Source organism: Ammodytes marinus (assembly GCF_949987685.1).
Source record: "Ammodytes marinus genome assembly, chromosome: 10".
Classification (NCBI taxonomy): Eukaryota; Metazoa; Chordata; class Actinopteri; order Uranoscopiformes; family Ammodytidae; genus Ammodytes; species Ammodytes marinus.
The window spans coordinates 14339547-14366953 of record NC_137214.1 but is presented as its reverse complement, the minus strand read 5'-3'; the positions used below and the strand labels follow the sequence as shown (position 1 = coordinate 14366953).

The following is a 27407-nucleotide window of genomic DNA, read 5'->3' as shown; positions in this document are numbered from 1 at the left end:
GCAAGGAACCTTTACACCATATGTGATACATTATTTCAAATAAAAGCACTGCAGCAACAATATATAGTATTTACAGTGTAATTACAGTAACTGTGTTGTTTGTAAACAAAAAGCTTGTAGGCCTATGTAGTGTGAACGCTAAGAAAAATATCCCTATGTGTATTTAAATGAGATGGTTTCTGTTTTTTAGTCACATGATGAATGTAGGCCACAGTTTTCAGGCTTTGTGTTTACATCCGCAGCGCTGTTACTCTGAAACTCGCAAGCCCCGCCACTATATATCACTTCGCATCATGTGTCATTCCTGTCCCTCATCATCTTCCGCTGCTCGCCTCCCACCGCCCGGAGGTCTGCCGCGGCCTCTCATCCACACACTGACCCCTCTCTGAGTCTTTCTCGCTCCTCTCAACGAGATGCCGTGCAAAAAGAAAAAAAATCTGCTACAGCGAATTTCGTGTCCCTTGTTTCCTTATATGGTGATCAGCGTCGCGGCCCGACCCTCCCTCGTGCTGTGAGCGAGGCGCGTGCACTGACCGCCGCCGCTCACCGTTCACTTCCATATTTGGAAGTGAGTCCAACAAAAACCGCACAGAGGGGAGGGGAGAGAGAAGGGGAGGATGGCGGAGAATTTGCTCCCATCCTGAAAACCGCTTTGCGCCTGGCTGGGTGCTGAATGTCGGTAAAAAACAGCAGCGCTTTATTTATTTATCACTGCTCACTCCATTAGTCTAATTGGGCTATATTAACTGCACGTAGTACGTCTTTATAGGTAAACATAGTCACAGTGATGGATACGTTTATTTTTGTATTTATAGAGCATATACACTTCTGGTTTGATTTTAAATGAGCCTACAATAAAAAATTACGTAGGCTATAGGCTATAGCTGAAAGCACCAACAGAAATATGAGGTTATAATCACAATGTTTCGTAATTAAAATTTGAATCAATAGAGATCTATAACTTCATAATGTTGTACATTAGTCCAATGTATTACTAGGAATGTGTATGTTTATTTAAATATCACACAAACGCATATCAATGCTCCGCTATCCATTTGGCATGTTTGATTTGTTCACGTTGCTGGCCGGCACCATCAAAGAAAACACAATGAATCAGCAGGTGCTAATGTCACAACAAAAAAATTGGTTAAAATATATGTTTTTTTAAATAAGAAATAATAAGAGATAGGCCTATAATAGTGTTCCGTTTACGGATACCGCTAATAATGAGTGGTTAATGTTCAAATGTACAGATGTATTTTTATAATTTATTTTAAATTAACAAAATTTTGAACGGAAGCTTATCGGCAATACAGTCAGAAATGCGGCCCTCTTTGTGCAATAATACATGGGTCAGTAGTGTAGTAAACACCAAACCACGCGAATAAACCATTCGGACAGTCATGCGCACCCGCTCGTGCACTTTCCTCGATCCAGGCTCGCTCTTATAAGCGCGTTCACGTCGAGTATCCAGTGTTGGAGCAAGATCGACAATTCATCATCTTATCCATTCAATTTCTACCCAGACGCTGACCTACTCAGAGCTACAGCAATGGTAGGTCCACCGTTGTTTTCACCGCACTAATGTTTACTATTGGTTTAGCTAAAATAGAAGTTATATTTTTTCTGTCCATTTCCTATTTATTTTATTCATGATGGCGTTGGTTTTTTCTTTTTTCTTAAAACGTACCGAGCCGGTGTTGTGCCGCAGGAGCCGCTGTTTGGTAGCAGACAGCTAATATCACTAAAATGTCGTCGAAAACGCTTTTCACTTTTAACACCTTCAGTGAATTTATTCTGCGGTTGTTTGTAAGATCATTAAAAAGAGCAGATACACGATCAATGGGCCCAAACAAAAGGCGCCATTTCGTTCATCTTCCCCGGTTCCTCCGACTGAAAGTCTGAATTAACGTTCACACTTTAAATGAGCTGCTCCTGTTTTTTTGTTCTGCGTCTTGTTTCGTGATTAAATATGTTGGTCGCTTAATAGCAGCAGGTGCAGCAAAGCCTGGGGGCTAACCAGCTAACGGTATTGTTAGCAGGTTAGCTCAGTTAGCAGAGGATGACTTCCATTATGGCTGACGCTGCTGTGATTGTCCTGCTCTTTGTCTTTACACGGATCTCTCTCTATTACAATATGTGAGAGGCTGCTAGACGACGGGCTCCAAATCAGATCACTTATAGTTCTCAGTGTTACTACATGTTTAAACTGTAGATTTGTGACCGAGTAGCTGTGTGACAGTAGATAGGCGAACAGGGAGCCGAGCTTTTCCTTATATAGCAGCTAACACACACATGTGCTGCATTCATGGCCCCACCCTGAATTTGGTGCAAAGACCATTTTCTGTGCTGCCTAGGTTCAACGCATCTGCAACTATATTTAATAAACATCTATTTGCTTTGTGAGACTTTGCCATGTATCCATTAGGTTGTAGTACATATTTGACTGAATTGTCTCCATTATGTAACTCTGTTTTGTTAGTTTTGGATGTACCTGCTAGCCAAAGCTAACGGGCCGCTTCCTCTGGTTCCTGGTCGATACTGCGCATCTTTTTTTTTTTTTTTTTTTTTTTTTTTTTTTTATAGATGCGCATCTAGTTTGTACAACCCTTTTATAAACAATGCTTGGCCGTCACACCTTAGACTACTATTCAAACTAAGAATGGAATGAGTATCTGATTTCTCTATGTATTCATTCATACACTGAATTATCATCTATTTAAGAAGAGATGGCACACATCACTGATTATGCATGTTTTTTGTGCAACACTAACAATAGAAAGTCATGATTCATCAAGGCCTATCTAATATCATTTATTCATCAGTATTTTTATTTAACATCACGTGATCTTGTCTATTGACTTTCATTGCCGAGTCTTCCCGTTTACAAACTGACATGAACTAAATTTGCACATGGTTTCTGTGTAATTTTTAAGAGTTTTGGATATAATCCCATAAGGCCTTTGTTTGCCCAAGAAGTTGGCCTGTGTGAGGCCTGTAATCTTAACTGTTACTGTGTTTGTAAAGGAATTCAACAAACACAGTGGCTGGATTTGTTTTGAGTCACTTGAACCTTGACTCCTGTAAAGAAAAGTATCCATGGTTAGTATCCATGGTTAAGATTAGATAAGGTGACAGTTTAGTGATCGCTATTGGTGATATTGTTCTGCTGCTACACCAACAAATAAACAATATGATGGCAAATTCGACCAAAGCAAGGCAGAATGAAGTGGAACCAAGGATATTTCATTGACTTAACAGATGTGGGTTGTTTAGTATACAGGAAAAAAGATTTTCAATGAATCTGATGGTAAACATTTCTCAGCACCACGTGAAGAACAAATGCTGGGAGACAAATGTGTCATGTGCTTCCTTGTTTGTATAGAGAATACAAATGAGTACAGCGACTATTTTGGGAAACGGGCTTTGCTTTAACTGCAATGGGGGAAAAAATACCGGAGTACAAGTCCCATTTTGTTGATTGAGGAAGTGAGTGAGTATGGTTGTATTTGGTTAATTATTACTCCCAAATGTCACTGCTATCTCATACAGGACTTTAACGCCCTGAGCAAACACACAGTGTCTGCCTGTGCTGGCTCCTTTTCCGTCTTTCCTGCCTTATTATTTCCTTCTCATTGTCTTTGTTTTCCATTTCCATTTTGCTGGTAGATAGCTGGTAGATGACTTCAACAGAGTCAGAAGACCTAAATTGACCGAGTTAATGGAGCAGCTGTGACTCTGTGATGTGACTTGTATTCTAAATTTCCACAAAAGGCCCATTGTCTGTGACCCAACCATGCCATGAAACGCTTAATTCCTAAACCACACCCTCACCCACATGGTCATCTTTATGGTAGAAATAACTTGTGCAATGAAGTGACAGGGACTTGTACTCACCTGTAAGCTGAATGTATTTAGAATTAGAGGTGGACTTTGGACGAGCAGTACTTGCCACTTATATTATTTCTGTCCCTCAGTATTCTTACAGTCTGACCTCATTCTTAAGACTGATGAATCATCGGTGTTGATTTTCATTTGAACCAATTAAATCATTCGTTCAGATTGCATTACACAACTGAACTATTCAAACATGGCTAAAAGCATGTGACAGCCACACCCTTTGAATTTAAATTCTTGTTTTCAGCCTTTTGAGGAGCTGTGTGTGTGTGTGATATGTATGTCACATGCTGCCCCCTCCGGCCCTTCTCAGCTCCATGACGTCTGCATTTACTGTGCTTGAATCCTCACTTTTTGCTTCGCTAAAGACAATGGCAGCTGTTGCCTCGTTCAGGCAAAACTATTACTGAAGAGTAGGGCTGCAACTAAAAATTAAATTCTGTCATCTGTCATGAATAAATTGTGACATGAGCTGTCAACTGGTCTTATATGTCAAGCAAAATCATTGGTGTCCATTTAGAAAACATAATTTAAGTTTCCAACGTGATTAATAACCATTCAATTGATATTCAGTTGTATTTAGTTCAGTGTTTCCCGCAGGATTTTTCAGCAGCGGTGGTGTGGTCCCCCGAACCCTCTAGGTTGACTCTTAACCCTAGCCCCTAAGCAATTTTTGAGATGTTTTGGTTCGCCTGGATTTATTCTCTTATTAAACTTGCATTTATCACCCCTTTAACGCATAGCATTCACGCTATGAACATAATTTATTTGGGCCACAACCTGGACTATTAGAATATGTGCTGCAGCGATGTTGTTTGAATGTAGGTGTCAAACATTTTCACAAAGGGCCACTCTACGATATGATAATCACATTAACGGCCAGACATGTACCCTGCGTTCCGAATCGCATACTCTTTCTTTTTTCTATTCTACATACTACATCCGACAATAAAAATAATCTAGTTAGGATGCAGTAGGCATACTATTGGGACATACTGTACTTTTACTCTTTTATTTCATCATAACATTGCGCCTTGATCTTGCCTCTTTTTATATCCGTCGCATCCCCATCCCGCATCATATGGAGGCTTCGTCGATGTGACGTCACTTCACGTGCGCACCGGATTGTGGGTCAGAATCGCCCAATTAGGATGCTGTTTTCAACACAAACAATCTTGGCCGGATGAAGTATGACATCCGGGTACTTCTAACCATCCTAAATCTGGCCACAAGAATCGGGACATCCTAAATCTTTTTTCTACATACTATATAGTAGAAAGTATGCAATTTGGAACGCAGGGGTAGTTTACCGACATGCCTTCTTTTTAATCCAAAAAGTAAAAACAACATACCTATGAATATATTGTAAAACAACCTGTGTACAGGGCATATAGGCAAGGTTTTGTATCAACATTTGGGGGTACAAATTATAGGTGGGTGCGGGGTATGGGGGGACCCCTATTAATTTCCTGCATTCTGGTGGATAAAAATCCACCGCTCTGTGCCTTTTCTAGAATCAATTTAGTGGAAATGTATTTTTTTTTCAGTGAAGGAGAAGACAACATTCAGGTTCATTGAGAAAGAGCTATTATGGAATATAATTTAAGAATCATGACCCAGCACCGCTGTAAACTATTTATGGCAGTTTACGTTGGTAATTAAATGCAAAGCCACCACTGGAAACAAAAGGGATGGGCCGTCAGCAGCTAGCTAACGTTAGCTACATAACACACCAGATAATGTTAGCATTCATCCTTAGACACTTGACACAATCAAACATCAATATAGCATGCAATTAAGCCACATAGATTGGCTTATGCCCCTTTGCGCGAGTGTCCACCCGTGGGCGACGTGCGGATATGACACAGGCTCGCATGCAGCAAAAAAAAAAAAATATATATATATATATTTTTTTTTTACATTTTTATAAATCTAAATTGATATGCAAATTATTTTTATAGCAGCGGTGGGAAAAATATAGCAATGTGAACCTGGGGAAAACACTAGTTTCTGAAACTGTTGTTAATAAATTAGTGGCTTGTCAAATAACCTATTTAGCCCTTGACATGTTAAGGAATATGCTTTTTTTTTCTCTGACATTGTTTCGATTAACATTGATGGTTGCAGTAAAGGCAACCATTAAACTGTAACAAGCCTAAATGAGTTAACAGGCTTGTTCTCTCTGCAGGCCTCCGGTGTGAAAGTCACAGATGAAGTCATCGCAGTCTTCAACGACATGAAGGTGCGCAAGGCTCAGGCGAAGGAGGAAGAGAAGAGGAAGAGGAAGAAGGCCATTCTGTTCTGCCTGAGCAAGGACCTCAAGAACATTGTGCTGGATGAGGGCAAAGAGATCCTGCTGGGAGACTTGGGAACCACCGTCCACGACCCCTACTCCCACTTTGTGAAGATGCTGCCCCCAGATGACTGCCGCTACGCCCTGTATGACGCCACCTACGAGACCAAAGAAACAAAGAAGGAGGACCTGGTCTTTATCTTCTGGTGAGGGCGCAATCTATCTGACATTTAAACTTTGGGTTTATGACCATCATTAAGACTACATTTGACTTTATAATTTTTTTCCCCTCCACTTGCAGGGCTCCAGACACCGCCCCCCTTAAGAGCAAGATGATCTATGCCAGCTCAAAAGATGCTATCAAGAGGAAATTTGAAGGTCAATTTTGCTTTTTGTACATAGTTTTGGTTTTATTGATGAATGAAATGGTTTGAGCTTCCCAAAGCTGCTGGTGCAAACATTATTATTTATTTGGAACATAAACCTAAACCATAAAGCCAACAAAACCTTAACTTCATCCATATTTTTCTACTAACAGTGAGTGATAACGTAAACATAGTGTAGCATTTAGCAGCAAAAAAAATATATTCCACTCAAAGGATGTATTTCAACGCCTTGACCTGCTGTTAACATTTGGACGAAAAAATATATGCGGCTTTACATACATACATACATACATACATCTTCAACCGCTTATCCGAAATCGGGTCGCGGGGGCAGCAGCTTGAGCAGGGAACCCCAAACTTCTCTTTCCCGGGCCACATCAACCAGCTCTGACTGGGGGATCCCGAGGCGTTCCCAGGCCAGTGTGGAGATATAATCTCTCCACCCAGTCCTGGGTCTTCCCCGAGGCCTCCTTCCAGCTGGATGCTCCTGGAACACCTCCCTAGGGAGGCGCCCTGGGGGCATCCTTACCAGATGCCCGAACCACCTCAACTGGCTCCTTTCAACGCAAAGGAGTAGCGGCTCTGCCCCGAGTTCCTCACGAATGACTGAGCTTCTCACCCTATCTCTAAGGGAGACGCCAGCCACTCTCCTGAGAAAACTCATTTCGGCCGCTTGTACCCGCGATCTCGTTCTTTCGGTCATTACCCAGCCTTCATGACCATAGGTGAGGGTAGGAACAAAGATCGACCGGTAGATCGAAAGCTTTGCCTTACGACTCAGCTCTCTTTTCGTCACAACAGTGCGGTAAAGCGTATGCAAAACCGCCCCTGCTGCTCCGATTCTCCGGCCAATCTCACGTTCCATTGTTCCCTCACTCGAAAACAAGACCCCGCGGTACTTGAACTCCTTCACTTGGGGTAAGGACTCATTCCCTACCTGTAGCAGACAATCCATCGGTTTCCTGCTGAGCACCATGGCCTCAGATTTAGAGGTGCTGATCCTCATCCCAACCGCTTCACACTCGGCTGCAAACCGATCCAATGAGAGCTGAAGGTCACAGGCCGATGATGCCATCAGAACCACATCATCCGCAAACAGCAGAGATGAGATCTTCAGACCACCAAACTGCAACCCCTCCCCACCACGACTACGCCTTGATATCCTGTCCATGAATATCACAAACAGGATTGGTGATAAAGCGCAGCCCTGGCGGAGGCCAACCCCCACCGGAAACGAGTCCGACTTACTACCGAGAACCCGGTAGTAAGATAAGATATTTTAAAGCCGCATATTTTTATGCGGCTTTAAAATATCTTAATTCATAAACGTAACAATTTGCTCAAACTAGTCATCCCTAGTGTAATAACTTTTATTAAAAAATAACTATTTATACCCTTATACCTAAATTCAGCTATCTTTACCACTAGTTTAACCAATCCAAACTGTGATGGTGGTGCTCTTCTGCGCCCGCAGTCCATTAATATTAGATTATATCCGAGAAGATGGCTTCAGGGAGGATACCTGACTGTTTTTTATTTATTTAATTATTTATATTTAATTAAGAAGATAACAAATTGTATTAAAAGGATAAAGTATTAATGGGGATTTGTGTATATTTCTTATTTCTCTTAAGTATAATCATAATAATTCTAAAGATGTCAGCGCAAGTGACACTGGAGTAGGGGAGTTTGTTCTGCCGTGATTATGTGCGTCTTCACTACGTTTGTAGACGGACATACTGCAGTCACTTCTAGTCAACCTGTTGCTAGTGGCCACATCACATTCAAGTTCCTGCCTATTTTAAACAATAGGCTAGCTAGGCGAATGAGTCGATATGTGTGTGTGACTATAGTATGTATATATCTACTATCAAAAAAATCTGTACCATTTATCCCTGTGTAGCTATCCCGAAAATTATTCCCATTTGTCGACCATGTTACAAATCAATGATTTGGCAATATTGGATTTGTGCATTTATGTTTTCAACATTAATAATTGTTTTTCTTTCTTTTTTTTCAGGTATTAAGCATGAGTGGCAGGTGAATGGTTTGGAAGACCTCAAAGACCGGAACACCCTGGCAGAAAAGCTTGGCGGCTCGTCGGTAATCAGCCTGGAAGGATCCCCTATATAAATATTGCCCCCTCCCTCCTCCTCCTCCTCCTCTCTCTGGCTTCGAACGAGGCCTTTCAGACACATCTGTTGGGTTTAGCTGTTCATTCCTGTGTGGTTTGGAAAAGGGCAAAAGCAGAGCTGGCACCATTTGCGGGACTCTTTGGGTGGGATATTGTGGGTGGGTTTGGGTTCAAGTGACAGACAAAAACAAACAAAAAAAAGAGAGAGCGATTCCACAAATACAGACTGTCATTCCAGTTCACGCAACATATATGAACAAAATGTACTAAGGAAAATCATTAAGATACAACTGAGGAAGGATGACGATAAACTTAAATACACATTGTTCATGTTTAAGGACAGGGTTTTGTTCTTTCCGGGTTCCATTCGAATGATTGCAGAGAAAGGGACGGACAACAACCTTTTGGTTTTACAACCACTGAATTCTGACAAATCTTTCCAACGACTTTTATTTTAATTTTTTTTGCCAAACTTCTAGTTTTGTAAGTGTGTGTAGTTGAGACTAGGTGTAGTATAAACTAACTCACTCTTGATTGCACAAGGTGTATCAAAACCTTCCACGGTTGAATATAAATATATATTATTTTCATTGTTTTTTTTTCCTTTCTTTTTGAACATGCAAATTCCAAAACATGAGTGATTCCTTTTTTTATTTTCAGAAAAACCATGGCATTTGATGTAGTATACAGACAACATTCCTTGTACTTGTTATAACCAGGATCCTCTTGATTTAGAAACGTCGGTGTTATGAAGGTCTGATGGGGAGCGATGTGTATATGAAAGACCAGGGGTCAGAGTTAAGGCTGAATATTGAATGGTGGATGTTTTGTATCGTCTCCTTATCTCTAATAAAAAGCACTAAACTACTGACTGGTTCTACTCTTTTTCAACTTTATTTGATACTTGTATTTTGTACAAACATCACAACACTAAAGCTGTTCGCCTACATTTTTTAATTTGTGGTGTTTCAGGTTTTCTGACACAGATCAGTTTTTCTGACCAATTATGTAATGTTACTATTATATATATTATATACCATAACAGGGACAATGTACAAAATAAACATTAACCTTGTAGGCAAGGAGAGATGTATTGTACAATGATTTAGCAAATTGCTATTTTTCAGCTGTAGTCCATAGTTGTGTTGGACAGTGCCACTGTAAAAATAACCAAGTGATTTGAAGGATGATTTTATAACTTAAATGCAAAAATTATTAAGCAATAAAGAACATGCTCATCCAATTCAATAAGGGCTATAATTGTTTTCATTATCAACTAAACATTTGGGTTAAGAAATGCCGTTCACAATGTGCTAAATCCCAAATTGAAATAAAAATGTTTTAATCAATTTTCCATAGTTTACGATCCATTTAACAATGTTGCGAGAAGTACCGGTTAATATTTAAGTGAGAAGTTGGAACCAGTTATTTATGAAAAACATATAGTTCCAGATACATTTTCATTTCCTTCCAAACACTCGATTCAGCTCTAAATTCTATGTAATCTAATTCATGCTGCAGTACCTGTTATGTCCACAAGAGAGTGTTCCAACACCACTCCTGAAACCAAGTCAAAACTATAGACTCACACTGTTATAAATCTGTTTATTAAAATATATCAGGCATTTTTGAAAAAATAAAATTAACACTCTGTCCCTTCAGTCCACACTGAGAAGAGCATACGGTCTGCTGAGACGTCCAAAAGCATCATGGTGCTTAAAAACTGCATACAGGACAGATGTAAATAAAAAAATGTCAAGGGGTCGTCGTCATCCGTAGTGGGGAAGGACATTTGTGCTACTGACACTCATGGTTCTTTTTTTATTCCTCTTGTAAAAAGTGGTTTATGTAAATACTGTGGAAACACTGACTGTCTTATTAATCTGACTCTTGGAAAGAACATATAAAGAGATGCTGTGATGATGACCTTACGGGCAGAGTGGTTTATTAGGCTCAGACTTAACACGGAGCAAATTAAACACGAGAGAAATAAGTAGACCTGGTCCGCTGGTGGACCACTGAAGGCTTTTTGTATGGATTCAACCCTGTTTCACTTGACTTTCTTTACGGGAAACGAGACATTATTTCACCCTGTATTCTTCATGCTTTCTTGTGTCTTTCCTGCTAGACCTTTAAGACCTCCTCCTAGTCATTTTGCCCTACTTAGTCCTTCTTAGTCCTGTACACAGTCTAGCCGATTACCATGCACCCAGTAACAGATCTGAGCAAACTTCAGAGGAGTGATGCGCACGGCGACATTGTAATCCCGGTTCTCCCCATCTATCTCCAGCCACTGGTGTCCGGAGAAAATGCCGATGACCTTCCTCTCCCAGCGCTCCAAACTGTTGTCCCACACTCTCCCGTACACTCCAGAGCCACTGGCCCCGGGCCGGGCATCACAGTGCTGGTATATCAGGTCGCTGGACTCCTCTTCCACGGGACAAAACCTGTACACCAGCTCCCCGGATCTGTCGCTGTCAAAGCCGGAGAAGTGGATGCGCTTCCCTGCCAGGTCATCGGAGAAGGGAGCCACGGAGAGGCGCATGTAGGGCCGTCGGTGAGGCCAACGGAGCTCCAGCAGGGCGTAATCAAAGTCCATGCTGACCTCCTGAGGGCCCTGGATCCAGCCCTTTGGTACACGGGTGCGTTTCACCCTCAACCAGCGGACCAAGGGCTTCTTGGCAGAGTCAAGGCCGGCTTTGGTGCCATTGATGGACGGAGGAATCAGGAAGCCCACCCTGAGCTTCCGCGCCCCCTTGACATAATCCTTCCCATCGTGCACACAGTGAGCGGCTGTGAGGATGTGCAGCCGAGACACCAGAACGCCTGTGCAGCCGGTGGAGATCCGCACGGCCGTGGAGAAAGGGTAATCCAACAGGAAGTTGTCGCCCCGGATGTTGAAACGTCCGTCCGCCCCATAGATCTGCCGCCTCACACGTCTGTGCCCGGGCGTCACCTTCAACGTTGGTCGATGTCTCCCTGGCGAAGGGTGAGCGAAGTGACCTTCTTCATCCCCTTGGAACTCCTCATCATCACCCTCCACGTCCACCGTGGTGAGGGTGCGGGAGCCGTCGGCGTACAGCGTCTCGAAGGCCAGTTTGTCGGTGAGCTGCTCCCGCTGCTGGGCCTCCAGCTCTGCTCGGTGGAAGCAGCTGGAGTTGCAGTGGGTGGTGAGATCCAGCTGAGCACGAGCACTAAAGCGGGAGCGGATGAGACGGGTTGGCGCGTGGGGGACCAGAGTGGGCACGTGGTGGTGAGGAGGGTGCAGGAGGGACAGGGTGAGAGGGAGGAGGAGCTGGAGGAGCAGGTGAGTGAAGAGGAAGCTGTCACGTGGCCTCATCGCGCTGACGGAGAAGCACTGCAAACGACACAGAACACAATCACAGGCATGAGAAAAATATCAACTAGGGATGTATCGGCCGGATATCGGCATCGGCCGGATATCGGCATCTGCCGATGTCGGCCCTAATAACTGACATCGGTACCATTGGCAAATAAGGTGACATCCGCCGATAGCTGTACCTGGAAAAGCCTACCCAAACACACACAAACTAATGCCCCATAAATCTGGCCCCATCACAGTTGATTGTTGATTGTAAATCTCAGCGCCTCTGCGAGTGAGGTCAGCTTACAAAATCTAGTGTTGCAACGTACGCAGAACTGAGGATCATCTGGTGTGGTGAGGCAACAATGAACCTACTGTTCCTACTATATAGATTACCAGGAAAACAGGAGTTCAGCCTGACAACAAACAAGCATTTAAATGTCTGTTTGGTACAAAATTCCAAAGGAAGGAAAAAGAAAGGTAGATGAGATGCCAGCGATTGTGATGAGTGTAAACATAATTGAATACAAGGTGTTCTCTAGACAGAGCTTGAAATAGGTGAACAAGCAGACGGGAAGTTACAGTTAAAAACCCTCCAATCAAATATTTGTCAAAGGTTGGAAGTCTTTCTCCATTAAACATTAACTGCCTCACAGTGTACATGGGGCTTTCAGGGGAGATAAGCAGGGACTTGGAGATACTTGATCCACTCTAAAGGCTGTGGACCCTGAGGCACTCATGGCACAATGAGAGCAGGTGTGTTTAAAAAAAAAGTGAAAAGAAACAAGTTGAGGCATGGCGGCAAAAAATAACTGCGGATTATTCCTTACAAAGGGCAGGGTGGGGCCTGTCCACACGCACACACACACACACACACACACACACACACACACACACACACACACACACCTATGTGCTTGTCCATGTTAGGAACAGAGGATGCAGAGTTACAGAAAATGAGTTCCTGTTACCAGCACCTTTCCTCCCATGTTGCCATGTGTCAGATGCATGACAGCTGTGGCAGACAGTTACAGAGGATCTTAAGTGGTAAATTGTGCTGGTGACAAAGTGAATTAACCTGGGCTGATGGGTTTTAAGGGGTGAGATAATGTGTTTACAGAGCATGACTCAGTGTTGAAAACTCATTGTTTGACTACTTGACACAATATTCAAGATGAAAAGCAGAAACCGCAGCTCTTTCTGTGGTTTTAGCAGGGGTTACTTGCTGCTTGCAGAGCAAAACGTCATGATAAATCCTTTCACAGTTAGGTGTTGTATTGCACCATAAAAAGGAAAATGCAAAAAGTCTACTCGACACAATGCAGGCAAGTAAGCCTATCCAAAAAACAAAAAACTGTTTGAAGGTTTGAAACCAATAGAGGTCTTCATGTTCATGCAAAAGAGTCATGAAGTTCAGTCCCCTCTTAACATCTGTCATAAAACAGAAAAGCACAAGGTCTCCTTAAATTTGAACAGTGAGGATGGTTAAAGGGGATGTCTGGGAAACAGACCCGAAACAGACCTCAAACCTCACACAGACACTTTGTATCCATGGTCACATACAGTATATTTGATATAATGTGCCCATAACTGTGGCTAGATAAGGCTAACATCATTTACTTGACCTGTAAATGCATCAGTGGTTCACTGGGATGCCTAAAATAACACCTGTCAAACCACTCAAAATCCAATACCTTGGGCCTACCTCCTGATTAGTGATCGATGGACGGTGTTTACATCTCAGTCAAGGTTTTCCTCCCAAGCCCTTCAGGATCACGTCCCAGGATTTCCTCATCACATTGGTTGACAGGCAGGTAGCCTTCTCCCTCTCTCTCTCTATCTCTCTCTCTCTCTATCTCTCTCTCTCTCTCTCTCCCTCTCTCTCTCCCTCTCTCTCTCTCCGTGTTTGTTCTCTAGAAGGAAACCTTTTAAAAGCGTATAGAATAAAATGAAGCCCTAAATGCCTGATCCTCTCTGGGTGTCCGGACCCCACAGTCTCGCTCCTGAAAGCAGCTCAGCCTCAGACACAGAGCCACAACAGTCTCTTGTGAGAGAAGCAGAGTCTACTGTGAAGCGTCAGGGTCGTAACGCCCCTCCTGCTCCTGCTCCTGCTGAGGCGGGACTGCTAGTTTAGCCTACTAAATTAGATCATTTCTAAAAGTTCAATTAAACGTTTAGAAATTAAATGTTATATTAGTCATCCCCCTGGTTAATTAAAACATGTTTGTACTCTTAGTATTTTCAATGTATTTTATCTTTTCTACTTGTGTATTTGTAGGCTATATTTTCTTTTTTTAAACTTGTTGACTAATGTTTCTGTTTTTGTCACCTGCCTATAGACAACGGATGTAGGCCTATATTTGCACAGCAAAGGGTGATATGGATGTCAGTTATCGCTCTGAATGACATTAACAATGCTAGCATGTTGAGCTAATGTTCACTGTCTTGAGTCTTGGCAGGGTAGGCCTAATCATCAATCAATGATGTGTGATGTCACTTTTTTGCAGGAATTTGATTAAGTAGCCTAAAATTGACATATTCAAAATTGGCTTAACAAAAATAAATAGGCTAGCAACAAAAATGGCCAATTCAATAGTGTGCTACCATGTAGGCTAAACCATCTTTTTAGCATGTTAGCATGCTACAAATGAACTAGATTAGCCTAGATGTATTTTGTTTGGCAGGTATTTAGTCACGAAACAAATCATTTGACAAATTTAAGATTTTGGCTGATGATTGTGCTACAGGACAGTTTCATGACGATCCAAGAAATTTCACTTGTGACCAATTTAGCCATATTTTGGTGCGAGACCAAACAATGGGGGTTTACCAAAGTCATTAGGATTGATCATCTGGGAACCATGAATGTCTGCACACAATATTGTGTTAATCCCTTACATTTTGGGTAGGTTAAAGGTTTGACCTCTTCAAAAATCAAACTCATCGGGGCGCTAACCAAAGTCAAAATAACCAAAGTCAGTGAGGCCAATCCTCTGGGGAGGATGATCATTTGGAAGAAAATTCATGGCCGTTTATAGCCTAGGCTAGGGCCTAGGCTACAGATGTTTGTATTTCTTGGACCAAAGTGATGAACTGAACAAATTATAAATCAACATTGCCATCCCTAAATCCACACTAGTGTGCCTAAAACCATAATTTAACTATTTGATCTAGTAATCATTTAGGCTATAACTGCAGCATTCCTTAATCCTTATATTATCCGTAGTCCATTACATTTAACAATTTAACAATTCACAACAATATCAGAGCAGACAAAAAGACAATATGTAGCTGTTGCTGAAAGGGTACTTTAAATAGGGTAAATAAATATCAATAAACAAGTTCATGATGAGCAAGGTTATACAATATTATTACAAATGTGTGATTAAACCCCTGGTGAGAATGTGTATTCTGTCAATTTTGTTGCAAGGCGGAACAATTGTTGTAACGTTACGCCCCCTACGGACTGATGAGATGAGAGAACATACAAGGAAGTTGGAGCAGTAAACACGTTGTTTTTAGCTCATCGTATGATTTCCAAGTTATATGCATTGTATTATAAGTAAATTCAAACAAATCTCTGTTAGAACCTCTTTTCGTTACAAGCAGCCAACGAGGTATTGTATTTTTGTGATTTCATTTCTTTATTAGTGTTTATTGATGCGAACTATTATCTGACGTACTGTATTGTACTGTGTTTAAGTTCTCACGGCGTGGATGGTGTGTACAGCAAGAAGAAAGGCATCAATAAACGCCCGTTTGACAAAAAGGAACCGTTCCTGTGTTGCCGTGTATCGAAAGGAGTTACACAATATATGACTATATATTCATGGCTTCACTTTGGTGAAGTTTTTTTAAGATTCTTTTTAAGGTGTTTTTAAGGTTTAAAAAAAATTGACAGTTGAGTGGAAATGGGCAGAGAGGAGTATGAATTGCAGTAAGTGCTGCAACACTGCGACAAGGACTGAGCCAATATGGTACGTGCTCTACCCACTACGCCATGGAGTGATACTTGGTGTTTTAAGGATCAAATGTAGTGGTTATACAGCATTACTTGTTTATTTTACCTTGAATTAAAAGTCACACGTTGCGACACAAGCCAAACATAATTCTCAGTTTGAGTGAGCAGCACAAAGAAAAAACCGCACTGTTTTCAGCCATTTCAGCTGTAGTCAGATTGACTATGATTGCTGACTGGGTCGATTGTATGTTTATTACACTGGAGAACTTTGAACTAACTTTTCAGTCAACTAGCAAATTCAAGGCTGCAAGAAAACTAATTATGTTTTTTTTTTTTTTCAAAGGCCTATAGAAAAGTATGATACATGATACATCTTTTAGGGCATTACACACTGCCTATATTGTTCTGATAGAGCTTTGAGCCAGTGCAACATTTTCAGTGAAACATTTAACATCCAATGCAGTGAATGAACATGACTGATACTTTTTCCCCCTTGTATGACTAAGTTACAGATCATAAGTGTTTATACTCTCTCATTTGGCCCGTTCACAGCTGCACCCAAGCAAGAAAAGTCTTGTTGCTGGAATTACTGTATTCCAATTATCATCTGTGCTCTGCCAAGAGCCATAAAAGATAGAAGTGAAGACCAGAGCGTAGCTGGCAGGCAGGCAGAGGACTGCTGGGACACGTTGGCAGCAGCGTTCACCTCGTCCTCTGCTGCATGACCTTGATCTCCAAAAGGTCTTTCATCCCTCATTCAGGGCCTCTGTGAACCTGTGGAATTTGGGAAGCCGTGCAACTGACGCTCCCATGGGCTTTGTTGAAGCTTCAGAGATGCCGAAACAGAGCTCCCAGTCACGCCGACAGTGCTTTCAGGAATGCTGAGGAATCTCCCAACAAGGACACAAGTCAGACAGTCAGGCACAATGTGGCCGCTGTTGTCCTCCGAGTAAATGTCACCCCAGAGGAAACACCTACCGAACCTGCTCCTCATCCTCATGTAATGAAATCTTCAGCTGGGGACGTTCCTGCATCACAAACAGTGCAGCGTTGACAGTTTAAGTGAAAGGTATATTCCCTCAGAAACACAGAGGGAAATAATTTAGGATGGCAATGAAGGTATGGAGCAGGCAGTAGGCCAGAGAGGTGTAAATGTGCATCTCTGTCCTTCTGCTATATACAAGATATTTCCTTTATGTGTGTGTGTGTGTGTGTGTGTGTGTGTGTTTAGCATTGAGCAACTTGGCCTCTGTTCCTCTGTGGATTCATCTCTTTCCGTACTCTATTTTCCGCTCTTCCTCACAATGAGTTCTGCTCATATTCTGTTCCCGCACCGTAAAATTGAGCAGGACAGAAGATACAGATTGTTATGTGGGATAACAATCTGTATCCCTGTTTCCAGCCTCTATGCTCAGCTAGGTAACCAACAGAAAGCGGTAGCTTCATATTTAGCGTACAGACATGAATGTGGTCGTTAATGAGTCCATGTTATTATTAGTAATAGTAAAAAAGTAAATATGTGGATAAAATACATCATTAATACAAAAAAAAACTTTTCTTTAGGAATTTGTATTTAATTTTTCCTTGCCTCTTGCCAAGAAAGCAAATAATATTTTCCAAAAAGCCAAACTGTTCCTTGAAAGCCTGTGTCTTGGAAACCTATATCACAGTTTCCTTCACATGATGGAAACCTTTCTGTTCATTTTTCTCAATTTGTAAACATGTGTCAATTGGTAAGATGTGATGTCTTGTCATGATAGAAAAATGTAATCTTTGAGGGTCTTGTGTCCCAGCTGTCTTCTATCTGTTAAAGGGGTATTAGCAGCTCCTTGTCTAACACGTGTTAACGTTTTTCGAAGCTTGTAATAGATTATTTGACACTTTGAAGGAAAAATCTCTCTTTAAACTGCTAAAATTACAGCTGTCTGTCATATATCTTTCATTTCCAAAATGTCTTGTCTTGTTTAACTGTGTGATTTATTGATTCTTATTCTTGTCAAGGGTCACAAGAGGCTGGAGCCTTGAAACAAGCTCCCAACTCAATCTGGAATAACACTCTACTTAAAGAAATTTACAGTATGCGTTTAAGACGATAAACTCACCTGATTCGCATTGACATTTAAACAAACACGCAATTGAATGCAGGGGCAGGGGGAACTTGTTGGGTCCAGAGGAAAGAAAAATCCTTGACTGAGAATCGACCCTGTGACACTGACATGCTGCTGCCTTCATATGATGGTGTAATTTATTTCCCTACTGCCTCGCACACCATTAGCTCCTCATCACAAATTCTGCACATTCATACATGGACTCCAGGTGGGATTGTCATAACCTTTTGGGTATGTAGCATCAGGTAGGTCAGTCTGAGCTTGTGCCCTGGTCAGTGAATGCATTTTGCGCAAGTGATTTTTTGAGCAGAATTGCACTGAAAATTCATGTTCGACTTTGGTTAATTACTGAGAACTATTTGATATTGTATAGACATTTTTATATTGTTTGCTGTAATTAAATTCATACTATTTAAAAAAACTCTACTTTTCTTGAATGATGTAAGTATAAAACTTGCATCTGGCAGTCAAGATGTGTAAACTAATGGAAGGCTAACAGTTAACAGCCATGCTAGCTACTCTGTGAGGCCTGTTATTTGATCTTTGAGCTGAGAGCTGTGTTAAGAGTATGACCATGCTATATTTTTTTAATTAGCTCTAAACACAAAGTAAAGTTGATGGGAATATCATTAGTTTAACCTTTTTGCTCAAAAACATCAGTCAACAAGCTAACCTTCTCTCATGCTCACGATGACTATGCCAACATGCTTAGCAGGTATAATGTTTACTAGGTACCGCTTCTGGTGGTGATCATCAAATATAATTTCAGACCAGTAGATGAATGGAAAACAAATGATTACCCCTTGAAAAAATTAGTGGAAACACTGACCACAACATGCCTGAGATATGCCAGTGTATTTTCCCTCATCTTCATGTCTGTTTCTTTAACACTGAGGTGCAGAACGTCACTGACCTTCCTCCTCAAAATCCCTGACCCCCTCAATGCTCTGTCACTTTCTCTGACCCATCCTCACCTTCCCACACTTTCCATGATAATTCATTTAAGACAACAAATAAAGAAATAACCTGTCACTTTCACATCTGGCCACCTTTCAGGGGAAGTGCTTTATTAGTCTGTCAGTGGAGAGAGGAAAGCTAATTAGGAAAATAAAAGCCAACAGGTTACCAGCTGTCTGTGCCACTTGTGTTTGACTTCAGTCGTTTTTTAGTGTTTGTGCATGATTCACTAATATACAGTATGTCATTACTGGTAGCTGTCCGGCTGAGCTTGCTGAGTCTGGAGGATTCCAAATGAGTGATTCCATGCTGGGTATGTGTGAGCAGGCATACCTTACATTTCCATGGGAATGGTGCTGCAGTGCTGTGCACAAGTCAAAGCCTGTAATAGTTCCATAGTGTAGTGAGCTTGTCTTTCATTTCCTTTGCCTCGTGTGCAAATTAGACTGAGGAAGATACTTTTGTACATGAAGGTGTTGAACAAAGGCACAGCCATTGTGATGCCATCGTGGTGGGCCGGGGGATCAAGGCTGACATGCTGTGAGGGCCCCACGACAGTTTCTGTAAGCAAATGGGGATTTATTAACTGGATCACAGGGTTTTCTATGGACCCTTTAATTTGATAATTGGCCCACTCTCGGCCAAACCCTCTCGCGCTCTTTTAAGAGAGAGCGGTTCTTTTAAAGGGGGGGACTGTGGCCACAATGAATGTCCCCTTTCTCCTCCCCAGCCTGTGCCTCTGTTTTATGTCCCGTTATTCCCCCGTCCGGATAAAATTTATTGCATCTTCACCCGTCCCCTTTTCATCAAAAGCCCTCCCATCGCATCTGTCTGTCCTCAATCTCCTCATCATCAGCTCAAAACAGAGCGGATATTTTCCACATTTCTGTCCGCCTGTTGTTGCAGCACTCGACAAATAACTACACCTGTGCCAGGAAAGAGCTTTTCAGGCATTATACAATTTCCCTCCCTTCATAAATATTCCATCATCCTGTTGAACAGATACCCCTTCTTCCTTTGGTCCCTGGTTCTCCTGTAGGGCCTTGTGGGTACGTATGCAGTCCGACCTCCGACTCGGCATGATGTCATTTCAGTTTGGCTGCATGTGTTGTTAGAGGAAAGGAAAAGGGAAAAAAGAAAGAGAAAAAAAGTTAACAAAAACAGAATTTAGAAATGCAAACAGACTGTGACTAAATCCATCAGGAGAGAGATGGAGAGTGTGTCTACTCATATCTTTAACCAGTCTGGGCAGATTGAAATGTGTAGGAGGGAGTCTACTGATGAGATTAGAAATATTCCCAAACGGTATTCTGTCACTCAAACCTCAGGGCTCCCATAACACTCCTAACATGACTCTTTGGCCTGCATATATGGAAAGGAGATTGGCATGTGTTGACTTATTCAAGTGATATAATGGTTACAACAGGCCTTAAGGTCCCAAAGGCCAAAATAAATCAATTTATTGCTATTAGGTCAGAAGATTTTAGTCACAGATATGTTGTGTTAAAAACTGCATTTGCAAAACTTGTTTCTCGGAAAGTTTGTGTTGAGAAATATGGGACAAAAATCGATGTAAACTGGCATATAATATGTTTTTATTTGAGCCAGATACAACTGAGAAATAAACTGATCTTTAGTTTAATTTTCTATCACTAATATTGTTCTCTTCATGTTAGTCCTAACACTGAACCAATCTTGACCCTGAAAACAATGCTTTCCAATCGGGAAATTAACAAAAGCAGATAAGTGTTTCATCCTTGATTCCTTTACGAAAAAAAAAACTCTCCAAACAAACTCCCAGTATGATGAAAAGATCAGTGCCAAATGGGAACTGAGGAACGACCACCATCCAAGTTGGGGTTGAATATATGGGTCATTTTAACTGATTCCAGTGGGTAGAAATGACTAGGGGGAATGTTTTGAGTTGTGAGCTTCTTGGTGAGACCAGACATACTACTGCAGCCTAGGGACTCGGCATCTATCATCAACAGTGACAATTGAAGTATAAGGGAGTCACAGACGTCTACACAGCTGCTATGCATTGTGGAAAATGCAAACGTGTGGGCCACAAGAAAAATGACAGGGCCGACTCATCGTTCATCATCACACCAATATGGTTTGAATAACTAGAAATCATCAAAAGAAGCTGTGACAGAAACACAGCCCAGGCGACTGCAAACCATCCAACCACATGAGATCGATCAAACATCCCCAAGCTGTTTCCATGGAGGAGACGCTGACAAACAGCATTCAGGTCAGTGGAGTGGAGAAAACAATTCCACTGCAAAGGACTCAGTAAACAGGCCCAAATATTTACAGCCAAAGAGCGAACATTCCCGCTGACACTCTCGTGTATGAGACTCTACTTCCTACTCTGAATAGAATCTCTTACCTCCCTGCAGATCCCTGTTTGACCGGTAAAGTATGTGAGTATGATGTCATCTCCAAGGCAACCTGCTGTTAAAACCTTGCTCCCACTCAGGGAAATCCAAACACATATATCTCACCTAGTCTTCAATCAGCTTTGGCAATCCATTTTTTATAATTATTATTAATAATACAAAATACAACAACAACCTCACGGGTCATCTTATCAGGGCTGAAATCAATTATGTAACCGCAACCCCACTTAGTGAATATCCCATTCATTCTTAATTATTTAGGTATACCATATAAAGGTATCTTTAACAAGTATCTCCAATCTATAAGATCAATCTTGTGAAAAATAGACCTAGTTTTCATAATATAGGCTACATTCTTCCCATGTGTATTCTATCAATGTACAGGTATTTATCTCAATGTGGAACATGTAGAGCCACAATGGTGGGCTACATGAGTTGCTTTTCAACAAAATGTTGATTTCACAATTATAAAAGTAAAATTCTTTTTTGAAATTATTTTCATTAAGTTCATTAGTTTTTAGTTTTTCTGCCTATGGGGGCAGCCTAACAAACTGACAACACAACATGGACATACTATCACCTCGAAAATTGTTAGTGCAATTAACATCGTTTTGGAGTTGTTTCTAGCCACCCGGGAATATATACCCTCTTTTTAGCTTTAGTTTGGTGTTCATAAAATGCTGAGAGGAAATATCTGACTCTTTAGCTTGCTAGCTGCTCTACATTGCTCACCTGGTTGTCACTAACTGTGTCTGGTGCACCCAGTATTTAAGTCCTTTGCTCAACACAGCTACCTACAGGACATTTTTAATATACTGTAGATATGTGGATTTGCGCTTAACAAACTCTTATGTATTTTTCATTTTTCACTTTGGTTATTGTTACATTTTACTAGTTTTACTCACACGCTACAAAAGCCTAATAATTTTACTCCTTTTTTTCACAGATTTCACTTCCACTAGTTGTTTGAATAATCTTACCTCTAAAAAATAAAATGTTTTACCTAAAACTATCCCAGTAAAAATAATATATAGTAGACAGTTTACTACTTTGATAATACCGTATATTCTTTTCTTTTTGTGTCTCTTGCATCAGAGTCAACGGTTCTGAGGCTGAGGGGGCACCTGAGTCCGCAATGGAATGCTCTGGAATGTTCCTCAGTGTTATCAACACAGTTCCTTGCTCCAGAGAACTCACAAAGGATCCGTCCACAGTAACAACAAGGTTGCCAGGTAACGAAGAAGCCTTGATAATGACCACACTGTGGAGGAGTGAAACCAGGCCGTGTGTGTGTGTGTGTGTGTGTGTGTGTGTGTGTGTGTGTGTGTGTGTGTGTGTGTGTGTGTGTGTGTGTGTGTGTGTGTGTGTGTGTGTGTGTGTGTGTGTGTGTGTGTGTGTGTGTGTGTGTGTGTGTGGAAGGAAACAATAAAAATCGCCTTTGAGGAAGAAAGTCAATACTTGTGACTGTGAGTAACAACCAGTCCTGGAAATTGGTGTTTTTAGAGGATTCCTGGTTTGATTGAGGTGTTTTTTAATAGTGTGTTTCTTATTTGATTTTCATCCATACTGCCTCACTGAAACAATCCAGATGAAGCTCAATAGCAGAGAGCTATAGGCTGCCAGATATTTTCTCGATGCTGTTGTCAGCGGGAGCTTATCCTCTCAGTTACATTATTATCTTGGTGAAAACTGCTCCCCAACAAAACAAAACAGTACTGTTCATAATCACTGTCAGTCTCGCTGAGCAGGCAATTCCACGACAAATACTAAACAACTTGTCTGTGAATAAAGAGGAAAAGGGCGGCCTATTTCAGCAGGATACACACGACGAACAAAAAAATGATGTTCCTGACAAGTGCTTAATTATCAGTGCATGTGTTGAGCTGTTACTGCATTCCATCAGTGTACAAATGCTTTCATTTCAATACTTTCCCCCTGATATATAAGACAGGGTTTTGTTTTATGACCAACCAGAACTGTGCAAGTGACCGAGAAGCTGTGCAAGCCAAAAGACTGTGCTGGGAGGTTTTCATGGTTCTGAAAGAAGAAAATAAATCTGAGAAAGGAAGAGAACGTGTCTTCTCTCGCTGCATTCTTTCCTTCATCAGGAATTCACTGGGGTTTGGCAATGGACTTTTTACTGCAGCCTTTTTTCTGTTCGCCTGCGAATAACAAGGGCGCCTGTTTGTTGTCCCTGTATGCTTTGAACTGATAAACCACAGACTGGGCTTCGGAGCTGTACTCAGGGCCACTCTGTGGAATTCTTTAAACACCGCATATCACACAGAAGTGAAGCGAGCCCCCACTCCCGTTGTCAGAAAAATAACCATGAAAGCTGAGAATTACACTCTATGCAGATGAGCCACAAACTAGGGTTCTGGGTTTTGGGGTTTCGTTCTGACTGCCTGGTTATCTTTTCAGATGAAGAAATGGTGCTCATAATTGGATTCCAGCATGGAACAGCTCCATGCTTTATGCTCAGCTGGAGCTTATTGTTTTTGACTGACAATTAATCCACGGTTGATTGTGGTCTATAAATTCAGCAGACAGGAGAAAAAATAAATCATTCATTCATCAGACAGGAGATGGCACAGAGATTAACAGCTCTAAAAAGACGTCAGGGCTATGACAAAACATTCCAACGACAACTGTTTAATTGCAAACGTATCCGAAGGTTACCCACAGCCTGAACAAAAGGTCCAAGGGCTCGAGTGCCTGAGAATCTTGGATGATCACAAAAGCTTTGCAAATGCATGTCTGTTTATAATAAGGAGTAGACTCCAAAACACCCCATGCAAAGCCAAGGAAAACTTGGAGAAAAACATCAACTGTGTCTGACACCAGGGACCCAGTTTCGAAAAGAGGCTCAGAAAAGAACGTTCTGTACCATCAGAACCAGTAAATCCAGCTCAGAAATGTCTCTCCATCTGCCCTATAGTAAAAAAACAGTTCACGTCTACTTTCACTGTCCTATCATATCTCACTCAATATAAAACGATTGTTTAACTTTGATAAAAAACGAAAACCAATCATCCAAGGCCTCGCACCAATCATTCCTGATCTTACATAAAGAATGCAACGCAGCACAAAAATGTCTGGTGGCTCATTGGGACGTAAGACAACAGTCTATAATCACAGTGAGAGAGACAGACAGAGGGAGGAACATTGGGTGACTGAGGTGGCCAAAGCCTGATCTCAGTGCAGACGAGGCTGGGCCGCAGCTGTGTGTCCTCACGCTCAACTCTCATCCAGATCCAGATTAGTAACACCATTAGTCATCCAAGACCTGCTCCCTCTGACACTTGGACAGAAGCTCACTTTGAATAAACACTTACATAAGGTTGAGCTTTTAAAGGTCACATTATGTTCATTTAATGGTTCAAAATTGTAACTTTATTTCTCACGGTGCAAGTGCTAAATCTCCTCTTCTTACCCTCTGAAATGCTGTTTTAGCTAAACCCCGCCTTCCAAAAAGCCTTGTCTGCTCTGAATGGCCAGGTGGGGGGCTCAAGCATCACCCGTCGGCTGAATATAGTGGACTGCCAGTTAGATTCAGAGCAGGTGTGCTTATCAGAGGTGGAGGTAGTGCTAAGTTAGGTTGGTGATGGGGAGCGTGGCTTCTCCCATTAGACATCATAAGGGGAGAGAATCTGAATGTGGTTTTGGAACACAGGTTTTGGGAAAGCTGGATGAGGAGAAAAAGAGAGAGGGTTGTTTTTTCCCATACTTTTGGAAACTCTAGATACACCGGGGGAACCTTATTTAAGTTGAAAAACCATGAAACAGTGCATTTTGCAATATAATATATGACCTTTAACCAGTGATGCATCTACGGTATTTATCTTTTCACAAATCATTAACAACTACAAATTGTACTGCAAAGGCACATTTTCAATTTGATTTGGGTGGGATTGTCATTCAAATACTTTTAAATGCAACTTGTGGTCTTCCCGTAAAATCGACTGAAAGCTTCAGAAAAGGATTTGAGTAGTAGGCTTTGAGTCCACTTTGTCAAAATCAGTTTGGCTTTGTTGTGTGATTTGGTATATTGTTGGATATATTTATGTCAAAAAACATGTCATGATATAGATTTTAACAATATCTCCATAAGGAGTGTTTTGCAAATGTTTTACGAGAAAGGGAAATAATCCAGTTGTAAAACACAAAAGTAACAGCTGAAGTCTTGTCTTTGCTGAACTCTTAAGGGACTAACTTGCTGCAGTGATGTAGAAACTTACTCCGGGGAGTGTCAGTACACCGTGACATCACTCTTGGATGTGGTCACAGGTGCGACAGACTTTAAACTCTTAACTAGTCTAGAGAGGGCATTCAAAAGCTGCTGGTGTTTTGTATTTAAAAGTTTATTTTAGAGAAGTAAAGGATGTAAAGAAAAATAGTTTAGTCTGCAAATATTCTATGATGTTGCCGATCACACCAAGGTCAATTTATGTTTCTCTCCTGGCTCCTTTATTCCATAAAGCTGCTAATACTCTCATGCAGGGGCCATGTCGCCAGAAGATGTTGTTGAATTATGAGCCTGCGACTTGGCGGGGTGTTGACTGACTGTCGGCTTATAGAGCGCCGGTTCAACAACTCCAGCGCAGAACCAAAGGAACTCCACTCAGCCGCCAAGTCCCAGATGCCCTTCTGTCACCCACAACAAACACCCCGAGGACACATTAACAACCTCTGAGGCTTAAAACCTGAGCTGTGCTGTCATTAGGTCCCATTTTTTTTCCACTTTTGCATGATAAAATTGCATAAGCATTAATGCATTTTTCAGGAAATCACCTCATAAAACTCAAAGAAGTATGTGTGTTCCTTTCCAGCACCCTGTTTCACAGTTGACAGCTGCCTGTTATAGCTCCCAAATGTAATTATACTTCACTGGAGCAGATTGAGCGATAACTGCCTTCGAGGTCATTTCACATCTTGCAAGTGATTATGAGGACACAAAACAACGACTTTGGACTCATTAACCGGGGTCTCACTTCAACAGGAAAGTCTTGATACACTCACAGGGTTTTTGTTTCAAGCTAAATTTGAAAAATTTTCAACTTCTAGTTGCTTTTCTCAAAACAAAAACAAGACATTTGGTGTAAAGAGAAAACTATCTGCAAATGAATTGATAATGCTACTTGTAAGCTGCAGTGTCATCATACTTGTACCAGATACAGAGGCAAAAGTGATGCAGGCGTTCTTTCCCATCCAAATCATATCTTTCTCTTCCTGTATATAAAACAAAAATATGGAAACAGTGAGCGAATTACAGCGCCACAAACTGTGTGAACCTGCTGCTGCCCATAAATCACAGACCTGACGGCGCTATAACAATAGACTCAACCTGACCTTTCCTTGTTGCTGCTCTCAGCACCAGAGACGCTGCTGTTGCTACTGCAGGGTGGTGTGAGTCCCCGGCAGGGCTGCACACAGGAGCTCCACTGTTTCCACACAAAATGAAGAGGAAAAACAAATAGCAATCACGTCTGACTACATGTCTGACTATGGTTCATCACATCTGGCCATTGCAGCAGACATTATCGCAGAGAGGATTGCAGGGAAGCACTTCCTCTGACAGTCGTGGATCAAGAAGCCAGATGAATGGCAAGAAATAAACAAAACACAGAACATTTGAAGGTGAAGAAGAGCTGGTTGGAGTTGATACATGTGGTAACTGAACCGTGTTGTCTCTTTAAAGAGTCGCTCATATGCCATGTGACAGACAATCTTGTCTCACACAGACACTTGGTTTACCGCTGCAGTGACCAAGCATGAGGAAGTTTTAGAATACAGAAGAGAGTATAGAGACCTTACACTGTGAATATACAAAAGACAAGCAGCTTTTTCTCACTCTCTTGTTTGTGTGGTCTGCACTAAGAGACGTGGCACTCATGTTTTTTTTCATCCTCCAAGTTAAAGCTTTTGTCCTCTTTCTTTTATCTTG

General features: G+C 41.5%; 3 protein-coding genes across 4 annotated transcripts in view; 1 reads left to right on the top strand and 2 right to left on the bottom strand.

Moving 5' to 3' along the window:
- The window catches only part of tmem265 (transmembrane protein 265), a gene marked incomplete at its 3' end in the record, with an annotated part of 224620 nt that overhangs the window by 117719 nt on the left and 79494 nt on the right, over nt 1-27407 (bottom strand). The gene's annotated exons all lie outside the window — the stretch shown is intronic.
- Nucleotides 1429-9578, top strand: cfl1 (cofilin 1). The gene is made up of 4 exons (XM_080036163.1): nt 1429-1555; nt 6086-6396; nt 6492-6568; nt 8597-9578. The coding sequence occupies exons 1-4, from the start codon at nt 1553-1555 to the stop codon at nt 8707-8709; spliced, it is 504 nt and encodes a 167-aa protein (XP_079892289.1). The 5' UTR covers nt 1429-1552; the 3' UTR covers nt 8710-9578.
- On the bottom strand, nt 9722-14053 carry prss23 (serine protease 23). 2 transcript variants are annotated; one of them, XM_080036162.1, is made up of 2 exons: nt 13730-14053; nt 9722-12068 (listed from the first exon to the last, which is right to left on the bottom strand). In XM_080036162.1, the coding sequence occupies exon 2, from the start codon at nt 12048-12050 to the stop codon at nt 10884-10886; it is 1167 nt and encodes a 388-aa protein (XP_079892288.1). In that variant the 5' UTR covers nt 12051-12068; nt 13730-14053; the 3' UTR covers nt 9722-10883. The 2 variants fall into 2 exon arrangements, with proteins under 2 accessions (XP_079892288.1, XP_079892287.1); XM_080036161.1 differs by having other exon boundaries at nt 13741-14053.